Source organism: Perca fluviatilis, chromosome 8 (genome assembly GCF_010015445.1).
Source record: "Perca fluviatilis chromosome 8, GENO_Pfluv_1.0, whole genome shotgun sequence".
NCBI classification, from domain to species: Eukaryota; Metazoa; Chordata; class Actinopteri; order Perciformes; family Percidae; genus Perca; species Perca fluviatilis.
This window is the reverse complement of record NC_053119.1, coordinates 23,536,521-23,562,326: the sequence shown is the minus strand read 5'-3', so window position 1 is coordinate 23,562,326 and position 25,806 is coordinate 23,536,521. Positions and strand designations below refer to the sequence as shown.

General features: G+C 40.7%; 2 protein-coding genes and 1 long non-coding RNA gene across 4 annotated transcripts in view; 2 read left to right on the top strand and 1 right to left on the bottom strand.

Annotated features, from left to right (window-relative positions):
• The first annotated feature begins 6,250 nt into the window (after positions 1-6,250).
• On the top strand, positions 6,251-10,474 carry avpr1aa (arginine vasopressin receptor 1Aa). The gene is made up of 2 exons (XM_039809914.1): positions 6,251-7,317; positions 8,039-10,474. The coding sequence occupies exons 1-2, from the start codon at positions 6,372-6,374 to the stop codon at positions 8,320-8,322; spliced, it is 1,230 nt and encodes a 409-aa protein (XP_039665848.1). The 5' UTR covers positions 6,251-6,371; the 3' UTR covers positions 8,323-10,474.
• Positions 10,475-16,063: 5,589 nt separating this feature from the next.
• LOC120564719 lies at positions 16,064-19,235 on the bottom strand. Its single transcript, XR_005640136.1, has 2 exons — positions 19,202-19,235; positions 16,064-17,773 (listed from the first exon to the last, which is right to left on the bottom strand). It is a non-coding gene; the product is annotated as an uncharacterized LOC120564719 (long non-coding RNA).
• Positions 19,236-24,801: 5,566 nt separating this feature from the next.
• The window catches only part of ppm1h (protein phosphatase, Mg2+/Mn2+ dependent, 1H), a 33,729-nt gene continuing 32,724 nt past the window's right edge, over positions 24,802-25,806 (top strand). Inside the window, exon 1 of one of the 2 annotated variants that reach the window (XM_039808562.1) lies at positions 24,802-25,273. In XM_039808562.1, coding sequence (XP_039664496.1) covers positions 24,834-25,273 — 440 coding nt within the window. In that variant the 5' untranslated portion in view covers positions 24,802-24,833. The remainder of the gene's footprint in view (positions 25,274-25,806) is intronic. The other variant, XM_039808563.1, reaches the window with a different exon arrangement.

The window sequence follows — 25,806 nt, the reverse complement described above, 5'->3', positions numbered from 1 at the left end:
TACATCCCTAAAGCCATGACGCAAGAATGGCTAAAAATATATTTCTTAATGGAGCTTTAAATACAGGGTATTATGTAGGACACTACATTATATTGTGGAATTTATTGTAATAATGACCTTTGCTCTTTGGCGTCCATTTTACAGAGTACATCAGTCATATGTTTAATGTTAAAGCATCACAGTGAATATGTTTTAGGAAAAAAGAAGTATACAAAAATACTGCATATCAATATTGTGTTGTGTACTATATATTACAAAATATGCTCATTATACACTTTAAGTTATAAAGCAATGGACTGTACAAGAAACCAAAATGCAATTAAATGTGAAGAGAAATCTGTTAATGATACTAATGGCCCAGGGATCTTACATAAGATGGGATCAGAATTCCATGTCCGTGTGAGAGCAGAGCAGCCAGTCATTACGCTGGACAAGTGCATCTGTCCGCTGAGGAAATGGTCTCGAACATGTCATTGTTCTATGACTCATTGAGAATGTAGAAGCCATTAGGTTTTAGCTGGGCTATTTTTGTTTGAGCAAATGATCTGAGCCTCTGTTTTTGAGAGAAAACTCTTCCATGTTTTCATTTTCTGTGGATAAAGGAGTGATTTCATTTCAAAGTAACGACATCACAATCCTGTTCAAAGATACACCTTACACAGAGATAATTTCTCCTATTTTGTTAATTAAGAATCAGGTCTTAGTAGGTGTCATGTTGGAAAGGCTGCTCAAAAAAATTATTATTATGTGTTTATATGATAATAGAGTAAAAATCAGAATTGTGTGTGTATTTATCTCTGGTGGTGATTGGATGGTGGGTGTAAGCGCTGGAGTGATTCCCATTCGGACTTAGGTTCAGCCAACATAGACACTTTGGTTAGGGAAATAGCTTAGTTTCAGTTGATGAGAGTAAAATGTCGTGTCTCATGCTTCAAATCACTGTGGACTTTTTCAATATCAAACCAAGAAGACATTTTTCCCTAACTTTAACAGAGTTTGTAGTGAAGATAATGGGTAGACGCTCAGTCTAGGTGCTAGTTCTGGGTTTATCACCAGGTTCACTCAGGTGTGTTCAGAACACCATTTAAGGCCAAATATTCCTGAGTAAGAAATGAAGAGCTGAGAGATGGTTCTTATTCAGTTTATTTCTTCCTCTTTCTTGTGTGTGTGAGTTTGAGTGTGAGTGTGAGTGTGGTTTTCTTCTCATTTACGCAAACTCTGAATAAAGATGCCGCTCACAACTACAATCCAACTGACCGACTAACTATCATACTGCTTATTAACTGTGTGACATCAGCACACAACACTGAATAAACAGGAGTAAACGTGAAACATAAAACATAATATGGTCAACTGTACTAAATAATAGCAACACTAACATAACTTTGGGGCCTTTTCTACAGAGTTACTTAACGAGATTGTAGGTAACACAAATGAAATACAATGTCTGTAAACGACAACGACAACAAGCTGATATGCTTTTACGCCTTATCAGATACGTTAATTAACAACATTTCCTCATTATGTTGATAAAAATCATAATCATGGTGCAAAACATATTTGCGCCACCTTCCTTTGTAAAGTTCCATTATTTTATTCAACCCCAAAGAAAGTGATAAAAAAAACATAATTTTTTATCAAACCAACCAATACTCACTCAATATTTGCGGTTTGTAAATATTCGTTTGTAGGCCACTGTGCCCTTTTTCAAACTCAAAACACAGAGTCAAAGGAAAATGGCTTCAAACAAAAGCAGCTGCACTGAAGTTTTCTTATATTATCTACGTAGGTCCAGGTTGTATAACAACCGTGTACTAGACACGGATTTTCACGAATATAAACCTGGATGTTTACTGAAGCTCTGATTTATCATCAGCCCACAATGCCAAAGGAGAACATTCAAACCTACATTTACACTTACATAACAAATGTATTATAGGTGGAACATCTGTGTAGGTCCTGGTGATTGTCATAACTTCATCCATAAAGTAAACAGGTAATTCAATATTTTGTTTGACGTGAACTTCGTAGGGCTGCAGTTGCCCAGGGGACAAACACATTTGGGCTTTTATGAATACTATAAAGAAAAGATAGAACTCTCTGAATCAGGAGGTGCTCCTTCTTGATTGCAGTCTACGTCAAAAGCACATTATATGTCTTATTGGTAGCATGATGAACTGACTGGGTATTATAATGCATGAGGTGGTTATGATATAAGCCAGACAGAACAAGGGAAGCATGCATACTATGCAGCTTGTTAAGAGCAGACATTCTTCTCATGCGTGTGATTACATATGGCAGAGACATAAACAACGTAAATAAATCCTCTGACATGATGTTCAACTTTAAGAAACCTTTTTTGTTTTGTAACAGAGCACAGAATAACCTTAACTGACATATTTCGCCAACTAAAAACATTTAAATTTTAAATTAAAAGTTTTTTTTAAATGGACTTTAATCAAGCTACATGTTTCAATTAACATGTGTAAAGAAGATGTTTAGATATTCACAACGCTTTCTGATAGCAAATAGAAGAAGAAAAAACTCCTTAACAAGATTCTTTATCCCCAATGATAAAAAAAAACTCCTCCCAGAGAGTCTGGGGAGCTCTTACAGAATGAAGGAAAGGGAAACCTCACGGAAATGATTCAGACTGACTGCTGCGGCTACTGGAGACACAATATGCATTCCCATGATTCCCGGACCCAGACACACCGTCCGCAGTTGAGGATGGTCAATAGAGTTCATTAAACTGATGAGACAATCCAAGCCTGGAGCAGTAATAACAGCACGTCTCCGGTGAACGTCTTCAAAAACAGGAGATGAGGGTAAACGCGGTTCAGTCCAGCGTGAAGGGAGACATCCGTTCTGTCGTCCTTGAACCCCCAGGACAAGACAAGACTGTAACAGAGCGGATGGTTGGAGACATAAATGAGACACATAACATGGCTCTCATATGAGGAAACTGGTTAGCTGGTCAAAAGAAGCCCAAGGGATCAAAAATGTCCCTGGCTGTGGTTCTGATGGGAAGATCAGCAGAGACTGACATCGGGATAATTGAGGAAACTTCATTATACCACTAAGCCAGTTCAAGCGGCCAGCAGGGCATTTTAGGAAGGAGGCTCCAGTTTGCACCACTCACTACAAGGGCCATCGTAAATGAAAGAGAGGAGATCTGGAGAGTGACTGCAATGTGAACTCAATAAAGCAAACTATCCTCACTATCAGCACATGGATCAGATGAGCTTAATGGCTGCCGGATACTAACAGCCAGTTGGCAATTATGTGCTTTCGCAATGGAAACTGTAATCAACAATTCACATTGTTATAAGTCACTTGGAAACTGAGGTCACCAAAGGATGCTGAAGCAAAGAACAGGTAGACAAATGTGCAACAGCGGAGCCTGAACGACGCTCTTAACATGGGAAACTATAAGAGAGACAGAGAAAACATTCAGGCAGTGCAAAAGGCTAAGATTAGAAAAGATACAACTTTAGTGTCTGTTCAAACAGAATATTTCATTGCATTGTCTGCTCCAACAATCAACAGATAACATAAAAAAACACAAACAAACAAAAAAACATCTGTATAGTCACCCAACACACCTTTCAGTGACACACACACACACACACACATTAATATAATACACATAAAAATGTCATGATTGCAGTCCCACAATGATACACAGATCACATGTTGGTGTGAGGAGATGTGGGGGACGGGTGTGTGTGTGTGTGTGTGTGTGTGTGTGTTATCACAGTGCGTGTTGAGTTGGTGGGGGGGGCCAGTCCTGAGTATGCGCGGTGGTACTGCACCTCCTTGTGCTCCTTTTTGTTTAGGAGCAAACATGTTAGTCGCCCGCTGAGCAGCGCCCCAGCAGCCAACGCTAGTTGGTAAAGTTGAAATATTAAACGACCCCCTCCACTCAAATGTGTTCATGTGTGCAGAAGGATGTATGTGCAGAGTTTGACACTGAAGGCAGTGTTTGTGCTCATCTTTAATCTAAGTTTAAAACATGTACGTGAGCATGATTTTGTGACATCACAAATTATGCTTAGCGGAAGTTCAGTCAGGAAGACTCTTTTCTCTACTCGTTCATTCACACTCTCTCTCGGTCTCTTTGTCTCACACTTCTACTCAATCAGCAGACGTTCACTCTTTCAGCTAAACCAATTAGACTTTGCCACTATCTCCCTGAGCCAATCATATCGTTGCTGTCAAACTTTAAAACTGCCCCTCTTCCAACCCATTCACCTACAGGCTTCCTTCCACTGAGCTCACCAGAAGCCCCACTCCAGCCAACTCTCTTCATCTCTTCTCCACCACCACTAGCATCTGGACATCAGGGTTATATCTCTGTACTACTCGTGGTATCACTACACCCCCACCCCCCCGCCCGCTCCCTTAAATTATCGCCAAGACTCACATTTCGAAACTCCATCATGTCAATTAAATAATAATAAAAAATAGTGTCTCCTGTTTGAGGTAGTTTGTAAGCCAATCATAATCCAAAACAATATAGTCCAATGCAATTTACACAAGTGTATGTGGGAACTTGAAACCTCTTATGCACATACAGTGAGAATGGACTTTATAATTAACTTTTGAAATGAAAAAAAGCTGATGTAATAATAATAAGATAAAAGCAAAGCATTTTATATACATTAGGATTTAAAACATGTGGGGATCTTTAATGAGCTTCATGGAGGGGTGATAAAAGTTCAATTAATCCAAATTTCAAGATTATTGTAAATGTAAATGGACTGTGTATATATATATATACTGTATATAGTGCTTTTCTAGTCTTAACGACTACTCAAAGCGCTTTTACATAGTACAGGAACCATTCACCATTCACACACATTCATACACTGTGGCCGAGGCTGCCGTACAAGGTGCCACCTGCTCATCAGATAAACATTCACACACATTTACATTCCGATGCGCAGAGATTAATTCTGATGGTATATTTGCACAGATTCTGAGCTATCCACCTCTGAGGTGTCTGGTATAAGTGAGCTTGGTACACAGACAAAATGAACGCAAGTTAAACTCAACTGTTTAAAGGCAGAACCGCATGCTTGCATACACAGCACGAACAAACACATTGAACACCTCATTTGAACATTATGATCAAAATCTGTTTTTGCAGCCTAAATGGTGTATTCATTTTGACCTTTGACTTCACTGTACCTGAATAAATCAAGTCTGGTGATTATTTGAGCAAAGCATTTCAGATAAACGATTTTAAACAGATCAGCATTGCACAAGGCCTTAGTAAAAGCAAACAACATTCCAGTGTGTTGGTCAATGTATTCCTGTTGCTGTAAAAGTTTGTTACTCAACTTACTCCCTTGAAATTTTTGCAATTTTTGGTGTGTGACTTTTTAATGCAAACAAAACTACTTTCTACAACAAGTGGCCCACATTATAAGTGGGAGAACTTGTGGTGATGTGGAGGTTGAGTGTACACCACGGGGAAGGGCTTGGCTATGTACTGCAAAAAATAGTTAGCCATTATTATGTAATTTTAAACATGTCCCAAAGCAAGAAAAAAGAAAAAAAAATAACAGCACTGCCAATTGTTTTTCTTGATTTAACACATTTTGATTGAAGGCTCTAATGTCGGTGCAATTTCAGGAAAATGCATCTTCTAATTTGCACTGGAAACATGAAAATTGAGGAAACTTCATACCACTAAGTCAGTTCAAGCGGACAGCAGGACATTTTAGGAAGGAGGCTCCAGTTTGCACCACTCACTACAAGGGCCAGCGGAAATGAAAGAGAGGAGATCTGGAGAGTGACTGCTATGTGAACGCAATAAAGCAAACTATCCTCAACTTGTGGTGATGTGGAGGTTGAGTGTACACCACGGGGAAGGGCTTGGCTATGCACTGCAAAAAATAGTTAGCCATTATTATGTAATTTTAAACATGTCCCAAAGCAAGAAAAAATTGTTTTTCTTGATTTAACACATTTTGATTGAAGGCTCTAATGTCGGTGCAATTTCAAGAAAATGCATCTTCTAATTTGCACTGGAAACATGAAAATCTAATTATATTACTTCATTAAAACTATTCCTTATTTATGTCATGCCCTGCAGGGCGCACATGTCTTGTTTGATGAATATGTTTTCTAGGACTTACTACACCTAATACATTTTTAAGGTGTTGGATTTTTTGCAGTGTATCCCTTTTACGCACATGCTTTCTGAAATTGGATTCGAGTTTAAAACGCCCCGGTAGCAGCCACAACTCGGAGACCAACGGGTTCCTCTCTGTGAGCATCACGCACAGTAGCTCCATATATGTAGCGGCACCTCGCAGCCCCTCTGGCACTGTATCTGCTAGGGCGCGCGCAGGGACAGTGCCATGCACACTCCTGACTATGAGTTTCTGAGCGGTGGGAACCAGTCTCTGGGTTTCAGTCCCTTTAATGACCGAACAATGGAAACGCTCGGAAACAACACCGTCCACCCGAATGGATCCGATCCGTTTGCGCGAAACGAAGAAGTGGCCCAAATCGAGATAATGGTCCTGAGCATCACCTTCGTGGTTGCTGTGATTGGGAATGTGAGCGTCCTGCTGGCAATGTACAACACTAAGAAGAAGATGTCGCGGATGCACCTTTTCATCAAACACCTCAGCCTGGCTGACCTGGTGGTCGCCTTCTTCCAGGTGCTGCCGCAGCTCTGCTGGAAGATCACCTTCCGCTTCTACGGTCCGGACTTTTTCTGCAGGATAGTCAAGCACCTACAGGTGATGGGGATGTTTGCGTCCACCTACATGATGGTGATGATGACCCTGGACCGTTACATTGCCATCTGCCACCCTCTGAAAACCCTCCAGCAGCCCACCAAGCGCTCCTACATCATGATCATCTCCACGTGGATATGCAGCCTGGTGTTCAGCACTCCGCAGTACTTTATCTTCTCCCTTAGCGAGATCCAGAACGGCTCGAACATTAACGATTGCTGGGCGCACTTTATCGAGCCGTGGGGCGCCAAGGCGTACATCACCTGGATAACTGTGGGCATCTTTCTCGTGCCCGTGGTAATTCTCATGATGTGCTACGGATTCATCTGCCACAGCATATGGAAAAATATCAAATATAAGAAAAGGAAATCGACGGATGGTGTTGCGAACAAGAACGGGCTGATTGGGAAGAATTCAGTCAGCAGCATTACAACTATATCAAGAGCCAAACTGAGGACTGTTAAGATGACTTTTGTGATTGTTTTGGCGTACACTGTTTGCTGGGCTCCGTTTTTCACAGTGCAGATGTGGTCGGTGTGGGATGAAAACTTTCAGTGGGCTGGTGAGTGCTAATGTGATGAAACTATAAGTGTATTCAGTATTACTGAATGTATTACTCTTACAGCTTTAGGAATTATGTGATATATTGCCAAAACAAAAACAGCCCAGAGAAAGCGCTTGGTCACTTGCTACAAAAAACTCAAACACTCATCGTGCACAAACGTGAGCACAGCCTTCACGCACGGATTTATTTGGAATACAAAAGTAAAAATGAATTAAAAAAGAAACCTTTAAAATGAACTATTGTTAGCTACTTCAGTTACATGAAATATGCGAGTGCAGCACTGTGACCTTTTAGAATAATTTGTTATACTGCAGAAACCTATCTTTATTGAAGTATTTTCTTTGTTTCCGAATTTCAGCCACCTCAACTGTGTGCTCTCACCCACCACCCTTCACCTCATGCTGAGTCTTATATTCTGTCAATACATATTTTATCTGGAAACAAAACTACTGTAATTTGGTGAAAAAGTTACACTTGATTGATTTGCTTAATGAACTTTTCTGGGACACATTCACAACGACCGATTAGTTCATTCATAGCAAGAGAATGACACAAAAAGTCTTTGATTTGCAAAAGAAACTCTTCTTTAAAGAAAAAATAGGTTTTACATTTCAACACCAGATGAGTTGATTTTGACAGGCATTTCTGCAGTCTAGCCTGGACCAGATGTTTTGCGGGATTAATCATCTTTTTCCTCTTTCCTCTCCCTGTTCCTCAGATTCTGAGAACACAGCAGTGACTCTGTCTGCACTCCTTGCCAGTCTCAACAGCTGCTGTAACCCGTGGATATACATGGTCTTCAGCGGCCACCTCCTCCAGGATTTTGTGCACTGCCTCTCTTGCTGCCTCAAAATGAACCCTGACTTCAAGAAGGAGGACTCAGACAGCAGTCTCCGCAGAACAACATTGCTGACAAAGATGGCCAATCGGAGCCCTACGGGTAGTTCGAGCAACTGGCGAGAGATGGACAATTCTCCCAAATCTTCCATTCAGGCGGAGTAAACTTGCAGCCAGACAACTCTGTTTACTGGGGTGGGAATGAAAACATGTCTGGGAGTGGCATCAAGTTACACATACAGCATCAACTCATCTTAACTTTGGGCATGTATGACAGTGACTGAAATACCCCCAAAGTCCAAAACTATAAAGCAAATTAAGCTTTTTGCATATGAATCAGGAGACAAGAGGGAAGTCGTGTTGACTGAGAATTTGCAACAAGGACAGTCAATATGGACACATTACCTGTGTTTTTTGCCTGATTCTGCATGCAAACGTGTTCTTTTCTTTTACGTAACCACAGCAAAAAATATTTGAAAAAACACTGGGAAAAAGAAGAGAAATTCCAAGGTTTTACTTCTAAGTTATCAAGCTCATTACAATTGTTAGTATAATCACTAGATGCTGACAATTATTATTTTACATAATTTTGTTGAAACAGTTTCAACAAATTCAACAGTCCCAAGTAGTCAAGCTGATTTTTAGAGTCCCAACATGATTCCTTTTTGATACATTTTGAAGAGAAAAACACTTTTCCAGGAATACTGCTTTTACTAGTGGTTAGGTTTCTCTTCAGTGCTGCCGAACACCCTGTCCTGCTAAGAGTGTTTACAAAGATAAAACTCACATAGCAGCCAGAAATGCGTGCTGGTGAAAATGACTCCTCCAGACCGCACGTTTCTAAGTAACTGAGGCAGTCACCTCACCCTTTGTTTAGCTTTCCATTTTGTTGTTTTTCTCAGAACCACATTTTAGTGGCTTATGTAAAAAGAAACCTTTCCTTTTGACCTATCATAAAAAAAAAAGAAAAATAATGGGTGTGGGGTTTAGACTACATCTTTTAGTCAGGCCGTTGCGTGCATCCACATTTTCCCCATTATTTCATGTTGCAGCTGGCAGTTATTTGTGTGGGTCCCTAACGACTGGCTTTCATTTCTGTTCAGTGGAGGCAGATGGGATCACCTTGAAAATAGCAGGACATTCACCTACAGACACACACACACACACACACACACACACATAGTGTAGGGGGGCGGTGGGTGTTTCACAGTTGGAGGAGTCTACCTACCGACCCGCACACCCATCCCACGGCTTTCACAAAATGTTGGGGAGAAGCTCACACATTCCACACACTCTACGTCAACACATTTCCTGATTTTTTTTCTGACATCCTGCACCATTGGGGGTGGTCTGTTTTTTTGGCTTCATTTGCACTCCAGACAAAAACAATCTCCTGCACATTAATGCGATGTGCATGTGGACAGTAACGGTTGTCAGACCAACATGAGAACATGTACGTTATGATGTATGAAGACATTTCTATCTGACTGTATGGTATATTTGTACATAAAAGGCACTTAAATATCTGTATATAGGAATAATATATGTAAATCTGTTCAACATGATTTATGTTTGTCTGTAATGGCTTGTGTACATAAAAAAAAAATCTAAATATACTATACATATATGTTGAAATATACATATTTATGCACTGAATACTACACTGGCTTTGTCTCCTGTTTTCACAACCACGGCACGGATGGTTTCACTTGCTTTGTTTGTGCTTCATGCAGTTGCTGCACAGAAATCTCTGGTGTTACATTTGCTAAAAAATTGAGCAATTCTGAACTTATATCTCTTGCCAATCTAAGCAATAATCACCTGCCAAGCTCTGGGATGATGCCGTTATTATGATGTCTAAAATAATGTGAAACAAAATAGTTCTGTTAAAGGGAGGAAAGCTGCCCACCCCTTCATAACTTAAAATATATACAGACAATGTAATAGCTTGTAAAGCTGTTGAATGGAAATGTATCTGTACCAATAAAATCTAAACAAAGAAAGACAGATATCTCGAAACAAGGGCAAATAAAACCATATCTGCATGGCTCCATTACACTTTAGAAAGAAAATACTTTTTATACTGTAATTTTTCAATGACGTCTATTAGACTCCATAAGGAGTACAACATGATTTAATTTGATTATTTAATCTATCTAAATCTTGTCTAATTTACTCATCACATGATTCAGTTTCTTGCTGAAAAATAGTGTTACACCTCATGAAATCTTAATTGTGTAATGTAATAAGGCAGTGGTATTACTTCATCCAGCGACTCTTGTAGTCTTTATTGCATCATTAAATAATTTCAACGTCATTGTTAGCGTTATGAGTAATTATTGGAGATGGTCCGATACCATTTTTTGCTTCCCGAAACCGATTTTGATACCTGAACTTGAGTATCGGCCAATACCAAGTACCGATCCGCTACCAGTGTGTTATATATTTTATCATGTTTTAACAGCTGTATACTACTAACCCTGTATGGATGTGATATGATTTATGTCTTTGTTGTACGGCCTAGCTCAGGTTAAAGCTTTTGTGAAACAGTTTGACAGTCTTAACGGAAAAGATAAATAAAATACTTTAAAGTAGATTATCATATGGGCTAAATTACGTGGTATCAGATTGGTGCATAAACTGGAGTACTTTCCGATACTAGCATTTTAGGCAGTATCGGAGGCTTTTCCGGTACTGGTATCGGTATCGAACATCTCTAGTAATTCTCTAGTAATTATACCAGCATGTCACAGTATTCTAGTAATGCACATTGTTCCAAAGAGCTGGTGATATCGACCAGTTTCTCCTATAGCAGCTAAACCCTCCCAACTCCCTTGATCCTCTATGGTTCAGTTTATCTCTGGCCATCTGACCTCATAACACAAGGGTCTGGTACTCATATCACAGAGATGTATGGGAGGGGAAGTCCTACAGAAATAGGTGTGAGCCCTTCAAATAGGGTAGAGAAGGTTAAGACCTGCAATAAAGGATGGAGATGTTCATTGTCAGCAATAAAAAAGAGAAAAAATTGGCATCAGGCAATCCCAGCCAGTATCAACTGATCATGCAGCTACAAGTTCTACATAAGGCGGAATGGCGGGAGTATTGTAGCTCTGATGGACATATCTCAAATTCCCACTGGCTCTCATTAGACATGCCAATCATTAAGTAGCATGCCTCTGAAAGCCTGGCTATATATGCTAACATGATCTAAGGTCATTAGTCAGAATCTAGACTGAGCAAATACTTCAGGAGGCAGTGATTAAGTTTCTCCAAATAGTTTAAAAAAGAAAGACTCCAAGTTAGGATGCCAGAAAACAGACAGATCTTATTGTAAAGGGTCATAAAACAAGTAGCATTGCCATAAAAGAGGCTCTCTGTACCAATTTGACACTGAATTTTCTGCACATGAAAACAAACGCAAGCCATCCATTCAATACATTTCTGTGTAAAATGTACTGCATCAGCTCTGTGACAAACTGTTATGGGTCATTGCTTTCTTTTTCACTTGGATATCTTTTTGCAACGACAAAGGAGAACAAGAAGGAACTCAATCAGAAAATCAATATAGTCTCTCGACAGTATGTACTGAGCTGCTAGTGAGATGAATGCAGGAAGAAAGATCAATTGGTCCGACAGGGGTTTGTGAAGAGCAACGGCAACAAAGGACTTATCCTTTGCGTCCTCTGTGTTTTATTTATCATTAGACCTCTGGAAAAAAAACCTGCTGGAGGGAAGTGAGAGGCCAAACAAAGAAGCAGAATAATTAAACTGCACATGCATATGAATGTCATTGTTCCTTGGCACACCTCTGAATAATCACTTCACACTTCAGTCTCTCAGACATGAAACATGACTTCAAGCATCGGTTTGCTGTTCGTTAGCTGAAAGAATGCCATTACTCAAAGAAAACATGTTTACCCCACAGAGTTGGAAGCAAGACTTAATGGTGCTCTTTTCCTATATATTCTTAATAGATTTTGATTGGGCATTGTGTGGGGATAATGCCAAGAAGATCCATGCTTCCTTTCTTAGTAAGTAAACAGCTTCTACCAAGTTTCCCTCACAGGAAACAAGTCTTGTTTTCTGTATATCTGGATAATTGTGTCCACAGCTGGCTTCCCTCCACCTGACACCCTGGCCTTTCCTCAATTGGCCGGATAGCATAAACAGACATGCCAAAAACAGTCGGACAAGTGTTTACAAAGTGGCTATTCTGACAGAAATATTGATTTTTAACAAATGGAGCTTCGCATTTTTTGGCTGAATTTCTGTTGGTCAGTGGTAACCATGCGAGCCAGATTTTTTGCCTTAAATAAAGGAAGTTCTTTCAGTACTTTAATCAGAGGAGACAGATGAGACGATGCTCTCTGCTGCCATTACGTGCAGCCTCTCTCTTCCTGTTCATTGTTCTCCTTCAAATATCCTTAAAAATAGTTTCTATTTACCATTGTGATGTTTAATCACTCCCCAGAGGTCATTCAATTTATGCAAACATACCGGTCTAAACATGCTCGTACACAAAATCTGGAGCGTGATCAAACGTTAGTGTTTATGACTCGTCACGTCCTGGCAGTGTGAAGAAGGCAAAATAGAAAGAAATACAACTATCATTTAGAAAATGTCCCACAAAATCAGGGTTTTTTTTATAAAGAAAAAGTATTGTGTGTACAATGTTGCCCTCCTCCCCAACAAGGAAGCTGATAACTGCTGCTGTATAGCTTGTCCTACTTTTCTGTAATATTTATCTATCCAGAGGAGGTTTGCTTAACAAACAACTTTTTTTCTTGGTGAATCTTTGGTCATCAAAACTGAATTGCTTTGCAGGATCTGTGTACAACTGTTTGTCTATTGTTAACTTCCAGTCTCAAATGTCAGCATATGTCTTGGGTCAGCTCAGTGTATATAAGTTATTGTTTCCTACCAGCAAAGGGTGTCATTCCTGGTATTTGCAGCTGAGGTCCTCAAAAGGGGAATCGGAGGAATTTGAATCCTAATTAGGATCATGGCCATAATATGGGTGACAGGGTAGTAAGAGCATACTACTGGTCTTCTTTGCTAATATTTGAAAAGAAGAACAAAATAATTATTTTATGAATTGAAGTTAAATACAAATAGTTCAATATTATAAAACAAGAAGCAATCCCAAAACACAAATTTGGGAAGTGGGCGAAAGACAAATAACTGTCAAACACATTACTATTGTTTGTGAATACTCCTCACAAATAAATTAATCAAGTAAAAACATTTTAAAGAGTCAGTGACATCTCAACTAATTATCACCAAAAACACAACCTGTTTTAAAACTTCAAACTAAGTCTTTCCATTTTTTACCAATCCAACAATTGTTTTCTGGATCAGTATTCCAGCTTCATACAGCTGTTGGCATTTATGCCTTTTAGTAAGACATGGAAAGGTCACATCGAGACCTTATTAATCAAAACGTGCTTTGATGTGCCATAGGATCGCAGCATGACCGATGATAGACCTGCTCTGTGAACATCCAAACCAGGTGGGAATCAAAGGCAGAGCCATGGAGGTGACATGAGAGGCTGCTGGATATGAAATCATACACAACACTAGAAGTATGAAACCAAGCATAGGCAACATGCCTTCCTGACAAATTGCTTGTTCTGATGCAAATAAATGTTGTAAAATATATATATATATATATATATATATATATATATATATATATATACATACACACACCTTATATTGAATATACCATGTATTGCTATGTAAATATTCTAAATGTATGCATACAATGCAACAAAAATGTTCAGCTTTATTATTTGAGATACAAGTGACTGACACTCACACACCACAACCACTCAAATATGAATAGCATATGATGCCTTCACAGCGGAGTTGTTGCCTAGAAACCAATAGCAGGTTAAATTGGCTCCGTGGACAATGACTAATGAAAGTCACTGCAATAGTTTTCACTGCTCATTGCCACATGTCAGGGAAAACTTGACTCTCTCTAATTATGAAAGCCTTATTTGTGAACAGTAATGTCACTAGCCGAGAGCGATGAGGTGTTGCTCTTAATGCCTTCCTGCCCGGTAAGTGCCGCATGTTCCAACATCTGACAAAGGCGAGCGGTTGCCTTCTGAGAAATGGTTTGTCTGGGATTTTATCAGGACTTCTCATCTGGAGACTATGTTAGGCAGTGAACAGGGTGATGTGGCTGAATGTGAAGTCCAAAGCTACATTGTGTTGTGTCCAGAAAAATAGGGGCAAATTAATATGATGTGTAATGTTGTCAATTTTGTGTTTTTATCAATAAACAATTGATAAAATAACACCACAATAAAACATGACCCATTGGCATTTCGGACTAGATCTACTTTATGCTAGTGTATCAAAATTAAAGCAGTTGAGATTGAATCCTGTTAATGGCCTATATACAGCCACTTTAACTTAAACTACAAATTCAACATCTTTTAGTAGATTTTTGCATCTCATATTTACAGTTTTTTTCGATTGCTAAACAACAGTGGGCACAACTGGAGTCAAATGTGCAAAACTCAAACCACAGTCTGCATTAGCAACAGTTCACATCACCTGCAAAACTCATTCCAAGCAACACAACTCTTAACACACATCTCAAAACAGGCTCAGTGCAGCCAAACAGTATGCACAGGCCTCACTGAGATAACACACACTGTCACTCAGAACACACTGAGAGTAAAAACACTAGCATCACACACCAATACAGAAATTACAAACTTTCTCATCTTTACAGTTTGAACAATTTGAGTGACTTCACACTACTCAATAGTTTATTTAAAGAAAAGATATAGATTGAATAATATACCATTTTTTACGTAAGGTAAACAAGAAGGAATAAAAAGGCAATATAGTATATTGTCTCTAGTAATTTATGGAATTACTGGGGAAAAAAAGGTACATAACAGTAACAGTACCAACGAATAGTGTGACTAATCCTGCCTCTCTCCAGCATCATGTGGCAAGTTTTCTTCATCACATTGGATGTCTGCTTCATCTCTAAATGCAAATGAAGTTTGCGAATGTGTTGTTTCCATTGCTTTCTTAAAAACAGTAAGAACACAGTTTTACTATTGTAAAGATATAGTTTTTTTTTTAAACTTTTTTATAGCTGTGTACATAACCTCAGACATCTTACCTGGACATGTTGGTATCTTTGCTCTTTTCCCTGTTTCTCTCAAACGGTACAGTGTAGAATGGTTTCATTCTTATTTGGTGTTTGTATACAAAAAAAGGCTTTCTGAGCTTTTTCTATATAAATACCGTATATCTTCACTAACTAGTCTAAAACAAGACACCTGCTTATGCTTTCAGCTAAAATTCCAATCAGGAGTGTTTGATAGGCACCAGACTGAAATCTATTCTGTTTTGAATGTGTGGTTAACAGTTTTGACAGCAGTGTGTTAGCATTTGAACGAAGTGCTGTAAATCTACAGTGTTGTGCACGTTGTGCACGTTGTTAAAGTCATGGGATAAGTTTGTAGAGTTTTGAAAACTGTGTTCAAGCAATGAAAAACAAACTAGAGTTTGGTCCACATGAACTGCTGCTGTGCAGACTGGAGTTAGAGTTTTGCACATGTGACTCCAGTGGTGCCCACTGTCGTTTAACAATCGAAAGAAAATTCCTTTGCAGGAGTAGTGGAAGCTCATTGAAATACAAGAGGTTATGACTCAATTAATATTCTGTTTCTGCTCCATTATACCAGGTAATAAAGAACCATTAATGTTCCAGGCTCGGCTATGATGCTATGTCTGCTCAGTATGCATGATATGTACTCTTGTTAGAGACTTTCCATGGCCAGTGTGTCCTTATGATGATGTGTACCAATGAGGCATAAAGACACAGAAATTATTAAAGTGCAGGTATAAATAATGAATAAAACAAAATCAATTTGTGACTTACACAGGTTGTTTTATTTATCCCCTGCCCTCATGACTGTTAGGGATATTGCACTGATCCCTGAAACAGTGTGATGCTAAACTATAGTTTTCCACCATGTATGAGCTTTCACTGCAAGTCATTTCCATTACACACTTATATTTGTAATTTCTTTCACTTGGTGCCTTCCTGTGATGGCTCACTACCTTTGTTTAATAAAAGATACAAAAACACATTATTTTAGCCATTGTTTTTTTGACAAGGCAGCATTGGGACTCTGTTCTTCTACAAATGTAGTTTACATTGCAAAAGTAGTCAAAGTCAAAAAAGGCCCACCTTTTTGTAAATCAGATATAGAATACATAATACATCTTTTTGTTTCACAAGCATGTGAGTACCCCCGACAACAACAAATGCGTCGGTGTTTAGTTTTTACTAAATAGTGGTCGGATAAGGTTTTCTTGGAAAGGTTCTTAGTACACTGGTGACATCTGCTGGTCAGAAATTAAAACAACAAGCTACCCACAAAACCAGAGCAAATAAAATCAGTGTTGATTGCAGCAGATAAACACATGCAGAGTAGGAATTGTTTCATATGTTTGGGAACCATTGGTCAATATCTAGTTTTAGTAAATCACAACAGCTGAAAAATAATTAGTTTGCAATTTATTACATGAAGCCGTGTCAATACCATGTCATTTTAGGATAGAAGGAAAGAAGATCCCAGTATCTCCTGCATACAGGTATGTCACAATACCAATGAGAGAAGATAAACTGCCTGATTTGGTTGTAGTGACCAAAAGCACACTGACCTGTTCATTTCCTGGTAAACAGAAAAAGTATAACAAAGTTGTTCCAGTGTTTCTGCAATTGTTGTTGGGTGCACTATTGGTGACTTGCCTCCCGATGTTAGTGAGTAGAACGAATCAGGTTCAAGAGTGGATTGGCCATCAGCAGGCCAAAGCATGCAAGCAAAATGATGAGAAAATACAGCACGGCACTCATACTGTATGTGGAGTTGGAAATAGTTCTAGAAAAGTATTCTTTTTTTTTAGTGAAATATTACTGGCTTACATTTTTAAAAAGATAACAGGAGGTGGAGGGAGGGTTGCAAAAATGCTATAGGACGATGCTGTTATATGATTGACTTATTGAAATAAATTCAATCATATTTCATTCCACATTTATATGCAGTTATACATTTATATGTACACATTTATATATCATTAACATGTCAACGTATGCACATCAAACCAAACAAACATTACATTCCATTTCTATAGACTGAACTGATAATCAAATACAACCAACCACCTTAGCTTCACTAGAACCAGAAAAGAGGAAAAAAAAACTCAGATAGTGAAACAAACAATACACTATAAATAATGACTGGACACCATAGCGGGTGCAACAATTATTAAGCTATAAAAGCTTATAGAATCAACAGTAGAAAAAACATCACCAAGAAAAACAACACAGAGAACGTATAAACAACATAAACTCCACAGTGGCTGCAGCCAACAAACACACATAAGCAAAGAAGACACATGCAATGCACCCACATGCACACAACACTACATTCTCCTCTGAAGAATTACAACCATCAGTGTTGTTGCACTCACCTGTCTGAATGACATACTGTGTGCACTGCAAAGTCCTCCTTAATCTGCTCCAGGTTCATTTTTCAAACATGTTGATCTGAATGAGGCTCTGCAGGGATTGCTGTCACAAACAGCAGAAAGGAAAAGTTCCTCAGTAGATTTTAGCATTTAGCATGTTAGCCACACCCAGCAGGCACCTGTTGGGTATGTTTGATTTGGAACACTTAGCGTGCTGGCAGGGTGGTGCAATACATTAGTGATGAATTAAGATCAATACAACCTGAGGTGGAATGTAACTAAGTACATTAAGCCTACTCAAGTACTGTACTTAAGTTTAATTACTTGTTACTTGAGTATTTCCATTTTGTGCTACTGCTACTCCACTACATTTTAGAGGGAAATATTGTATGTTTTACTCCACTACATTTATTTGACACTTATAGTTACTTTTAACATTAAAAAAACACATTGTATGCTTATATGATATAACGCAGCACTATACTAATCTACCCAGTAGTATACAACTTATCAAAAATTGGCTATACAATGACGAACTACACATGCATTTACAGAACAATATAATATTCTATAATATTATAACACTGTGAAAGGAGCCATTCTGCATAACGAGTATTTTTGTACATTAAGTACATGTTGCTGATAATACTTGTGAACTCTAACATAAGTAACATTTTGAATTCAGGACTTTTACTTGTAATACAGTGTATTTAGACTGTGGTTATAAACTGGCCAGGACACTCTTGAAAAAGATTTTTAATCTCAATGAATCTTTTCCTGGTTAAATAAAGGTAAAATATGTATTGTACCATGTACTGTGTATATGATTACTTCTTCACCACTGAATGCAACATCTTTTTTTGACCTAATGATTGCTCAGGTAAAATAATGCTAACCTTAACCCACAATGGCACAATTCTTCATTACATTGCTTTGTTGTACTTTTTACAAACTGCTAGGCCCGGCCCGGCTGCACCTCTCACACCCCATGATAATCGGCCAGTGAACATTTATATTTAAAACATATATAGTTACTTTTTAAAGAGTGTCACCTCTCTGGAGCCCTGCCCTCCTGCAGCTGCAGACACATCAGGAGCTTCTTCTCTGCTGCAGCTGCTGATTTGGCTCCACGACTTTTGTTCCCTTCTCAGAGTTTATCAAGGATTTTTTTCCACTTTTGATTTTTACTCTGTAGTGGATGTGACTTGAAATGTAGCAACGTATAATATTTGAGATAAAATATACTTAAATACAAGTAAAATACAGTACACAAAAAACAGTCTTCGTTTTAGTAACTAGAATGCAATGGTTGTTGTACTAGTACAGTGGGCTAATACCAGTTAAATACTAACGCTAGCACTACTAGTTGTAGTAACAGTAGTTTAGTTGCTGCTGTTTTTTAACTTTTACCTGAACAAAACCACTGTGATAAGTGTGACAACTGCATTGAATTTGTAACATCTCAGTATTTCTTTTCTAAGACAAATGTATGCAGTGTTAACATGTCTTAGACAGATAAACAGACACCAACCTTTGCAATCGTCCATACTCACACTCGGGTTCACCACCTCCAGATTATCCTCTGGTACGACTGTGTGTGGGCGGCCGTCTGTGTCTATCTGTGAGTCATCAGATGGACTAGAAGGCTGATTACACACAGGCGCACGCACACACGCGCACACACACACACACACACACACACACACACACACACACACACACACACACACACACACACACACACACACACACACACACAGGCTGGTGACAATGTTCAAGCCATCTTGACCCTTTGATCACCGTCATAATCCTGTGATAAATAAAACAGACAAAGCTGGAGGGAGATGATGTGCAAGGAGTGGACAAAAAGATAGAAGCACCTACAGTAAATTAGCATTCACTAGAATTGGATTAGATACTTGTTAAACATTATTGACCAATACTGCAAATTTATGTAATCTAGCATGGGAAAAGGTCTCAAAACTCAGCACAAAATGAGGATATACTGCATTTCTTTTTTGCCTCTATTTTTAACAGGACAGCTTAGACTTGCAAGGGGAGAGAGAGGGGGAATGACATGCAGCAAAGGGCCACAGGTCGGAACCGAACCCGCTGCCGCTAGGTCGAGGACCGAGCCTCTGTATATGGGCGCACGCTCTACCAGGTGAGCTACCCAGGTGCCCCGATATACTGCATTTCTAACACACACAAAAAAGAGAGGCCACAATTACAATTTTAAGCCACAAAAAGGTTAAAGTTGAAACAAGATTGCTGCATTACTAATTTGTAGGCTACGTGTGGCTCTGTGGATGTCAATGTCTGTCTGTCTAACGAAAGTACACTACATGGCCAAAAATATCTAGACCACAAACAAAGCATGTTGGAGACCAAAGCAAACAAGCTCTGGCATTTACTAACTATTGATGATTGTATAGTGCATCATCTCCTGCACCACAGCTCACAGACCAGCTCAATGTGTGTAATTAGGTCAGTAGAGCTCTGGCAAACTCATGACTTATTGATTGGATATAGTCTGCCAATTGGACAACTCCACTTTCATTGGAGTTTAGTCATGTTCACTGGAGACATACTGTGAAATGTGAAATGTACAGGTAGATGGAACACCTGCTAGGCATTGCTGCCGGTCGCACCTCCTCCAATGCCCATGGGTCAGCTGCAGGGTCTCAGCCAGGAACCACCATTCACCAACGTTTCGCTCCTTTAGTCCTGGAACGTCTCCTGGTGGCGGGACAGTGACAAGGACGTCTCCCTGTCACCCCCTGCAGCTGATAGGTGTTACCCTCTGCGGCTGTTGTCGGGGTTAGTTGTTCTTCCCCCAGCTCTTGTCTTTCCTCTTCAGCCAGAGCCAAAAGCTCCCCTTCTCGGCCTCCTCCACTAGCTCTTTGGTTGCCTTCTTTAGGTTCCCTCCAGTCACTCCTGCGTCCCTCAGAAGGCGTATGGTTGACAGCCCCACGTAGCCTCGGCATCCAACCTCCACTGGATAGATGGTGGTCTTCCAGCCAGCCTCCCGGTACTCAGCAGCCAGATCTGAGTACTTGGCCTTCTTGCGTTCGTAGGTGGCCTCCATCCCCCCCTCCGCTGGTATTGTGAGCTCAATGAGGAGCACGGATTTTGCCTTGGTGGACCACACCACTATGTCGGGGCGGAGAGATGTAGCAGTGATCTCGACCGGGAAACTCCTGGTCAGGGGAAAATGGCCTGGGTGTTTCTCTTGGCCTGATGTTTCTTCTCCCCCCATCTTCCATGACAAAGCTGATGTGGTTGTGGTTTTCTACTGGTGGTACCCCTTTGCTGCCCTGTTGACGCCCCTCTAGCACCACGGCTAGCTTTCTCAGGACCTGGTCGTGGCGCCATCTGTAGCGTCCATGGGAGAGCGCGATCTTACAGCCTGACAAGATGTGCTGGAGGTTTGCTTTAGGGGTATTGCAGAGTGTGCAGCTTTCCTCACTCCCGAACCACTGGTGAAGGTTCCGAGGACAGGGAAGAGTGTCGTAGGTTGAGCGGATGAGGAAGCTGAGCCTTGCCTGGGCCACAGGTCTGACCAGGTGATGTTTCGGTTGACAACTCCCTCCCAGGTTGTCCAGCTTCCCTGTCGACCCTGCGACACGTCCTTGATCTTGTAGCGCTCTCCCTCCATTCTTGTCACCTCTGCCACCACCATCTCCTTCCATTCTTTGTGGCTGGCCTTGGACCAGAACCGTGGCGCTTCTCCCCACCCTAACCCTGCTCTTCCTGCCTGGACTGTGCCTACAATCTCTTGATGTTGATGACTGACAGCTTGGTCAACCTCAGTTTGGGCGATCCACTTCCGGCCTGTTCGAACCTTGGGGTTTGCATTCCTTACAGCCTGGTCAGCAGACTCTCTCAACTCGAAAACAAGCCTGGTCTTTTCCTCCTTGTAGCCAAAACTGATGGATTGAAGCGGCAGCTAGAGGGTGTTCCTTCCGAAGAGGCCTGTTTCAGAGGCACGGTGGCAGCCCCAACCACTTTTGGATGAATGTGTTGGCTTTTCCATCCATCTTACTTGCAGTGGATGAGGGGATCTCACTCATTTTCAGTGGACAAATCACCCTCCTGTAGAGTGTAAATTGGTAGCACCATACCTTGTACTTCCCTGGGAGTTGGCTTTGATTGATCTTTGCCAGGCCTTCTGAGAGCTGTGTCATTACATTTCTCCCCATCTGTTTGTCCGTAAGCTCTGCCATGTACTGCCTCCCCAGGCTTTTAATGGGTTGCTCAGAGAGGAGTGGGATTTTCTCTCCCCCTACGAAGAAGATGGTGCTGCCATTTCTGACTCCTGAGAGAAAGGCTCCATGATTTTGAAGGCTTGATCTTCATTCGTGCCCACAACATCCACTTGTCCATCCTTTTCAGCAGTCTTGATGTGCATGCTGCTGTCTGAAGGAGGCTGGTGACGTCGTCCATGTACGTCCTCAGTGGGGGTAGTCTCTGCCCAGATGGTAGCTTGATCCCGCCAACCATCTTGCTCCGACAAGGATTACCTCAAAGGCTGACATGAACAGGATGGGAGAGATGGCACAACCCATGGCGATTCCTACTTCTAACTGTTGCCACCCGTGGGGAAATCTTGAAGAGCAAAACACACCTGCAGGTCATTGAAGTAGGATGCAACCATGTTCTTTATGCAGGAGGGCATATGTAAGAACTCCATGGCGTAGTTTATCAGCTGGTGTGGGACTGATCCATAGGCATTAGCAAGATCGAGCCAGATGACGTGCAGGCCTGGCTTCTCCCACTTGGCCTTCTGGATTTGGTCCCAGATCATTGTAGAGTACACTACGCACCCAGGGAAGCCTGGGACTCCCGCCTTCTGGCAGTTGGTGTTGATGTAGCCATTCTGAAGCAGGTAGGTGGTCATCCTTCTGGCCAGCACTGAGAAGAAGACTTTTCCTTCTACGTTCAGCAGAGCGATGTTTCTGAACTGGTTGATGTCTTTGGAGTTCGCTTCCTTGGGGATGAAGACTGCTACAGCTCTTTGCCACTCGGATGGGATGAGTTGCTTTTTCCAGGCAGTTCTCATGAGTTACCATAGCAGCTCTAGTACCTTGGGGCAGTTCTTATAGAGCTTGCAGGGGATGCTATTGGGGCCTGGTGCTGATGAAGACCTTGCCTTCTTCACGACTTACTTGACTTCACTAAGCTTGGGGGGCATGATGTTGAACACAGCAGTCGGAGGTGCAGGCTTAGGCACGTACCCTGGTGTTCCTAATGGGACGTTCCTTACTGGATCACTGTACTGTTCATTGATGTGCTGTTCCAGTTGCTCCCTGGTGGTTTCGAGCTTCCCACTCTTCTTTTCCTCCAGCAGCTGTCTGCCATGCTTAAAGGGGTCTTTGAAGAAGCTGGCTCGTTCTTTCTGTTTCCGTTTGCTGCGCTTGCGGATACGTTCAGCTCTGCGAAGCCTGGACAGTCTTTGCCTGACCTCCTCCCATAAGGCTTTCATACCCTCTTTCTCTGCCAGCACATGTCAATGTATCACATGCAAAATACATTTCACATGTTTATTACATATGGAGCCTATTTCATACTGTAAGAAAAAAACATCCCATATTGGAACTTGTGGTTAAGGACATTTAACTTGTGATAAATTGATATGATAGAGGCACACTAGATTTTCAGATATTTCATATATGAAATGAAAGAAAAATAAATAAATTCACATGTGAAATAAACATGAGTTATAAATAACTTCCTCAATTAATTACCATACTGTATAAGCATGTATGGTTTTCAGGTATTTCACATGTGAAGTAGCAGTATTATTTGAGTACTGCTGGTGTCTGCGTGTATAATGAAACAGGAGGTTGGGGGCCAGGAAGGACTAAAAGCAAAGTTTTGCTCTGGGGCAACCAAATCGGTTAATCTGGCCATGCTTCACTTGAGACTTAAAGCAAATAAATGATTGTCATATACTCATAACTAAAGAATTATTAGAAGTCACACGGACAATGGGGTAACACTTTAAAAACAGATATTACGAATAAAAGTACATGTAAAGCCTCACAAACATCATCAGAGATATAATTAGTGTCTTCCATCAATTAAGCTTGTGTTATTGAATTTTGATCAGACATCTGCCAACTTTCAGCAGACTCAAGTAACATTTGACTAAAGGGTTGTTGACAGAAGCAGACTGTCCAAACAGCAAACATTTTTTCCAGTGAACATTTGTTCGAAATGGATTTGATACTGTTTGTGCACACACACACACACACACACACACACACACACACACACACACACACACACACACACACACACACACACACACACACACACACACACACAAACAGAAAGCTCTTTTTCCTTTATTTTATTTATTCTTTTGCAGACAAATAAGTAGCATAAGAAGAATCATTTTAGTTATTTTTTCATTGTTGGAAAGACAGAGCAATCTGGGGTTGACCTTTAACAGCATTAGGATTAAGTCCAGCTATTAGGGAGAATTTGTGCTTTGGGTTAACATTTAACAGCTCAAAAAAGATACTCAACATTGTTTATTAGCTTAACACTTCTATGACTTTCCTAAATTTTGAACTGATAACATGTTTCAGAAATCTGCTCCAGAAAAGTCTGCATTACATCTGTTTGGGGGCTCAGAGACCCCCAGATGTAAAAGATGGCTAAATGCAATAGATTTGTGTATGCCATAAGTGATTGATGCTGATGCTGGATTTTGCAGCACTATCCCTTCCAACTAATAATTCTATTGATTTTATTGGAGTATTGGAGTAGTATAGCCTAAGAGTTGAGAGGCTTAACAGGGGCTTGTTGATCCCAAACATAAGTAACATCACTCTGTAAGGATGCCTACGGTCTACATGTCTTTGTGAATTACTTTTTTGCAAAAAAATAAATAAACATAGTCTATTGATCAAAACTGTAGCCCATATATTATGGCTACAACGTGACATATTTCCTTGTTTGGTGAAATAGTTTATAGTTCATTTTGTGACCTTCATGGAATGTGCTGTTTGACGTCAGGACCCAGTGCTGCGCTGCACCTTGCCCAGCAGGTAATCGTCACTCCGGGATTAACGCACCTTGACCTCCAGCACTGTAAACATAAGCTGCTCACTGACCAGTGCGACCAAATCCACCGGCAGCAACCGGTTTGTCACATGACTAGCATGCAGCCCTGCCTGCCTGTGTGTCTGTGTAGCTTTTATTTCCGCGTTCATCGAGGGAGCGCTGGGCTGAATGAGTTTTTACGGCCGCTGTGTGTCTACCTTTCACGCCGCGAAACTGCGTCGCCGTGTTGGGATCTGTCGGGCGGGGGGAAACTCACGCAATCGCATCGCCTGGACCCACGCTGCAGCAGGACCATGCTCACGCGGGTGAAATCGGCGGTGGCCAATTTTATGGGAGGTATGATGGCTGGTGGCTCCAACGGTGACCATCCCGGCGGTGGCTCGGATCTGCCGCTGAAATTTCCGTACAGCAGACCGGAGTTCTTGGGACTGTCGCCGGACGAGATAGAGTGCTCGGCGGACCACGTCGCGAGACCGATCCTCATACTGAAGGAGACCAAACGGCTGCCGTGGGCCACCGGCTACGCAGAGTGAGTAACCTGTAGGCTATGCGTCCATCTTTTCTTGCACAGCACACAGCATCCTTTGGAAGTGCGCGTTCTTCCCGGACCGCTGAGATCCCTCAGCAAGGCGTAAACATGAGCACCAGCCGCTTTTATTAGGCTATTATTATTATTATTATTATTATTATTATGGCAGGTTTTATGTGTTTGTGAAATAAAAAATAGGCTAAGGTGCATGAGCTGGCCTTTCCCATATTCATTCAGTGATTGCCTAAATCTGTAAACATTTTCCAAACACAGCCTACCTCTAAAGTCGCTATAATTTAGGCCATATCGGATTGATGATGATTTATTATTGTGATGGCGCAGTAGATGGAAAAAATACCACAATCTTACAGTGTAGACTCACTGTAAGGCAAGAGATCATAGGCCTATGTGTGTTTTTTTTAAACATAATGAGATCAACAGTAAACTATAGGTTTATCCCACACAACTAGGTTTTATTCTGAAAAGCAATAATATTTTGTATTGGCACTCATGAGGCTAGTCAGGAAAGCTCT

Bases quoted from the DNA above. Each gene is read 5' to 3' on its own strand.
- avpr1aa (XM_039809914.1), top strand. From the start codon at position 6,372: ATGCACACTCCTGACTATGAGTTTCTGAGCGGTGGGAACCAGTCTCTG. The intron at 7,318-8,038 runs GTGAGTGCTAAT...CCTGTTCCTCAG, and splicing joins TGAAAACTTTCAGTGGGCTG to ATTCTGAGAACACAGCAGTG.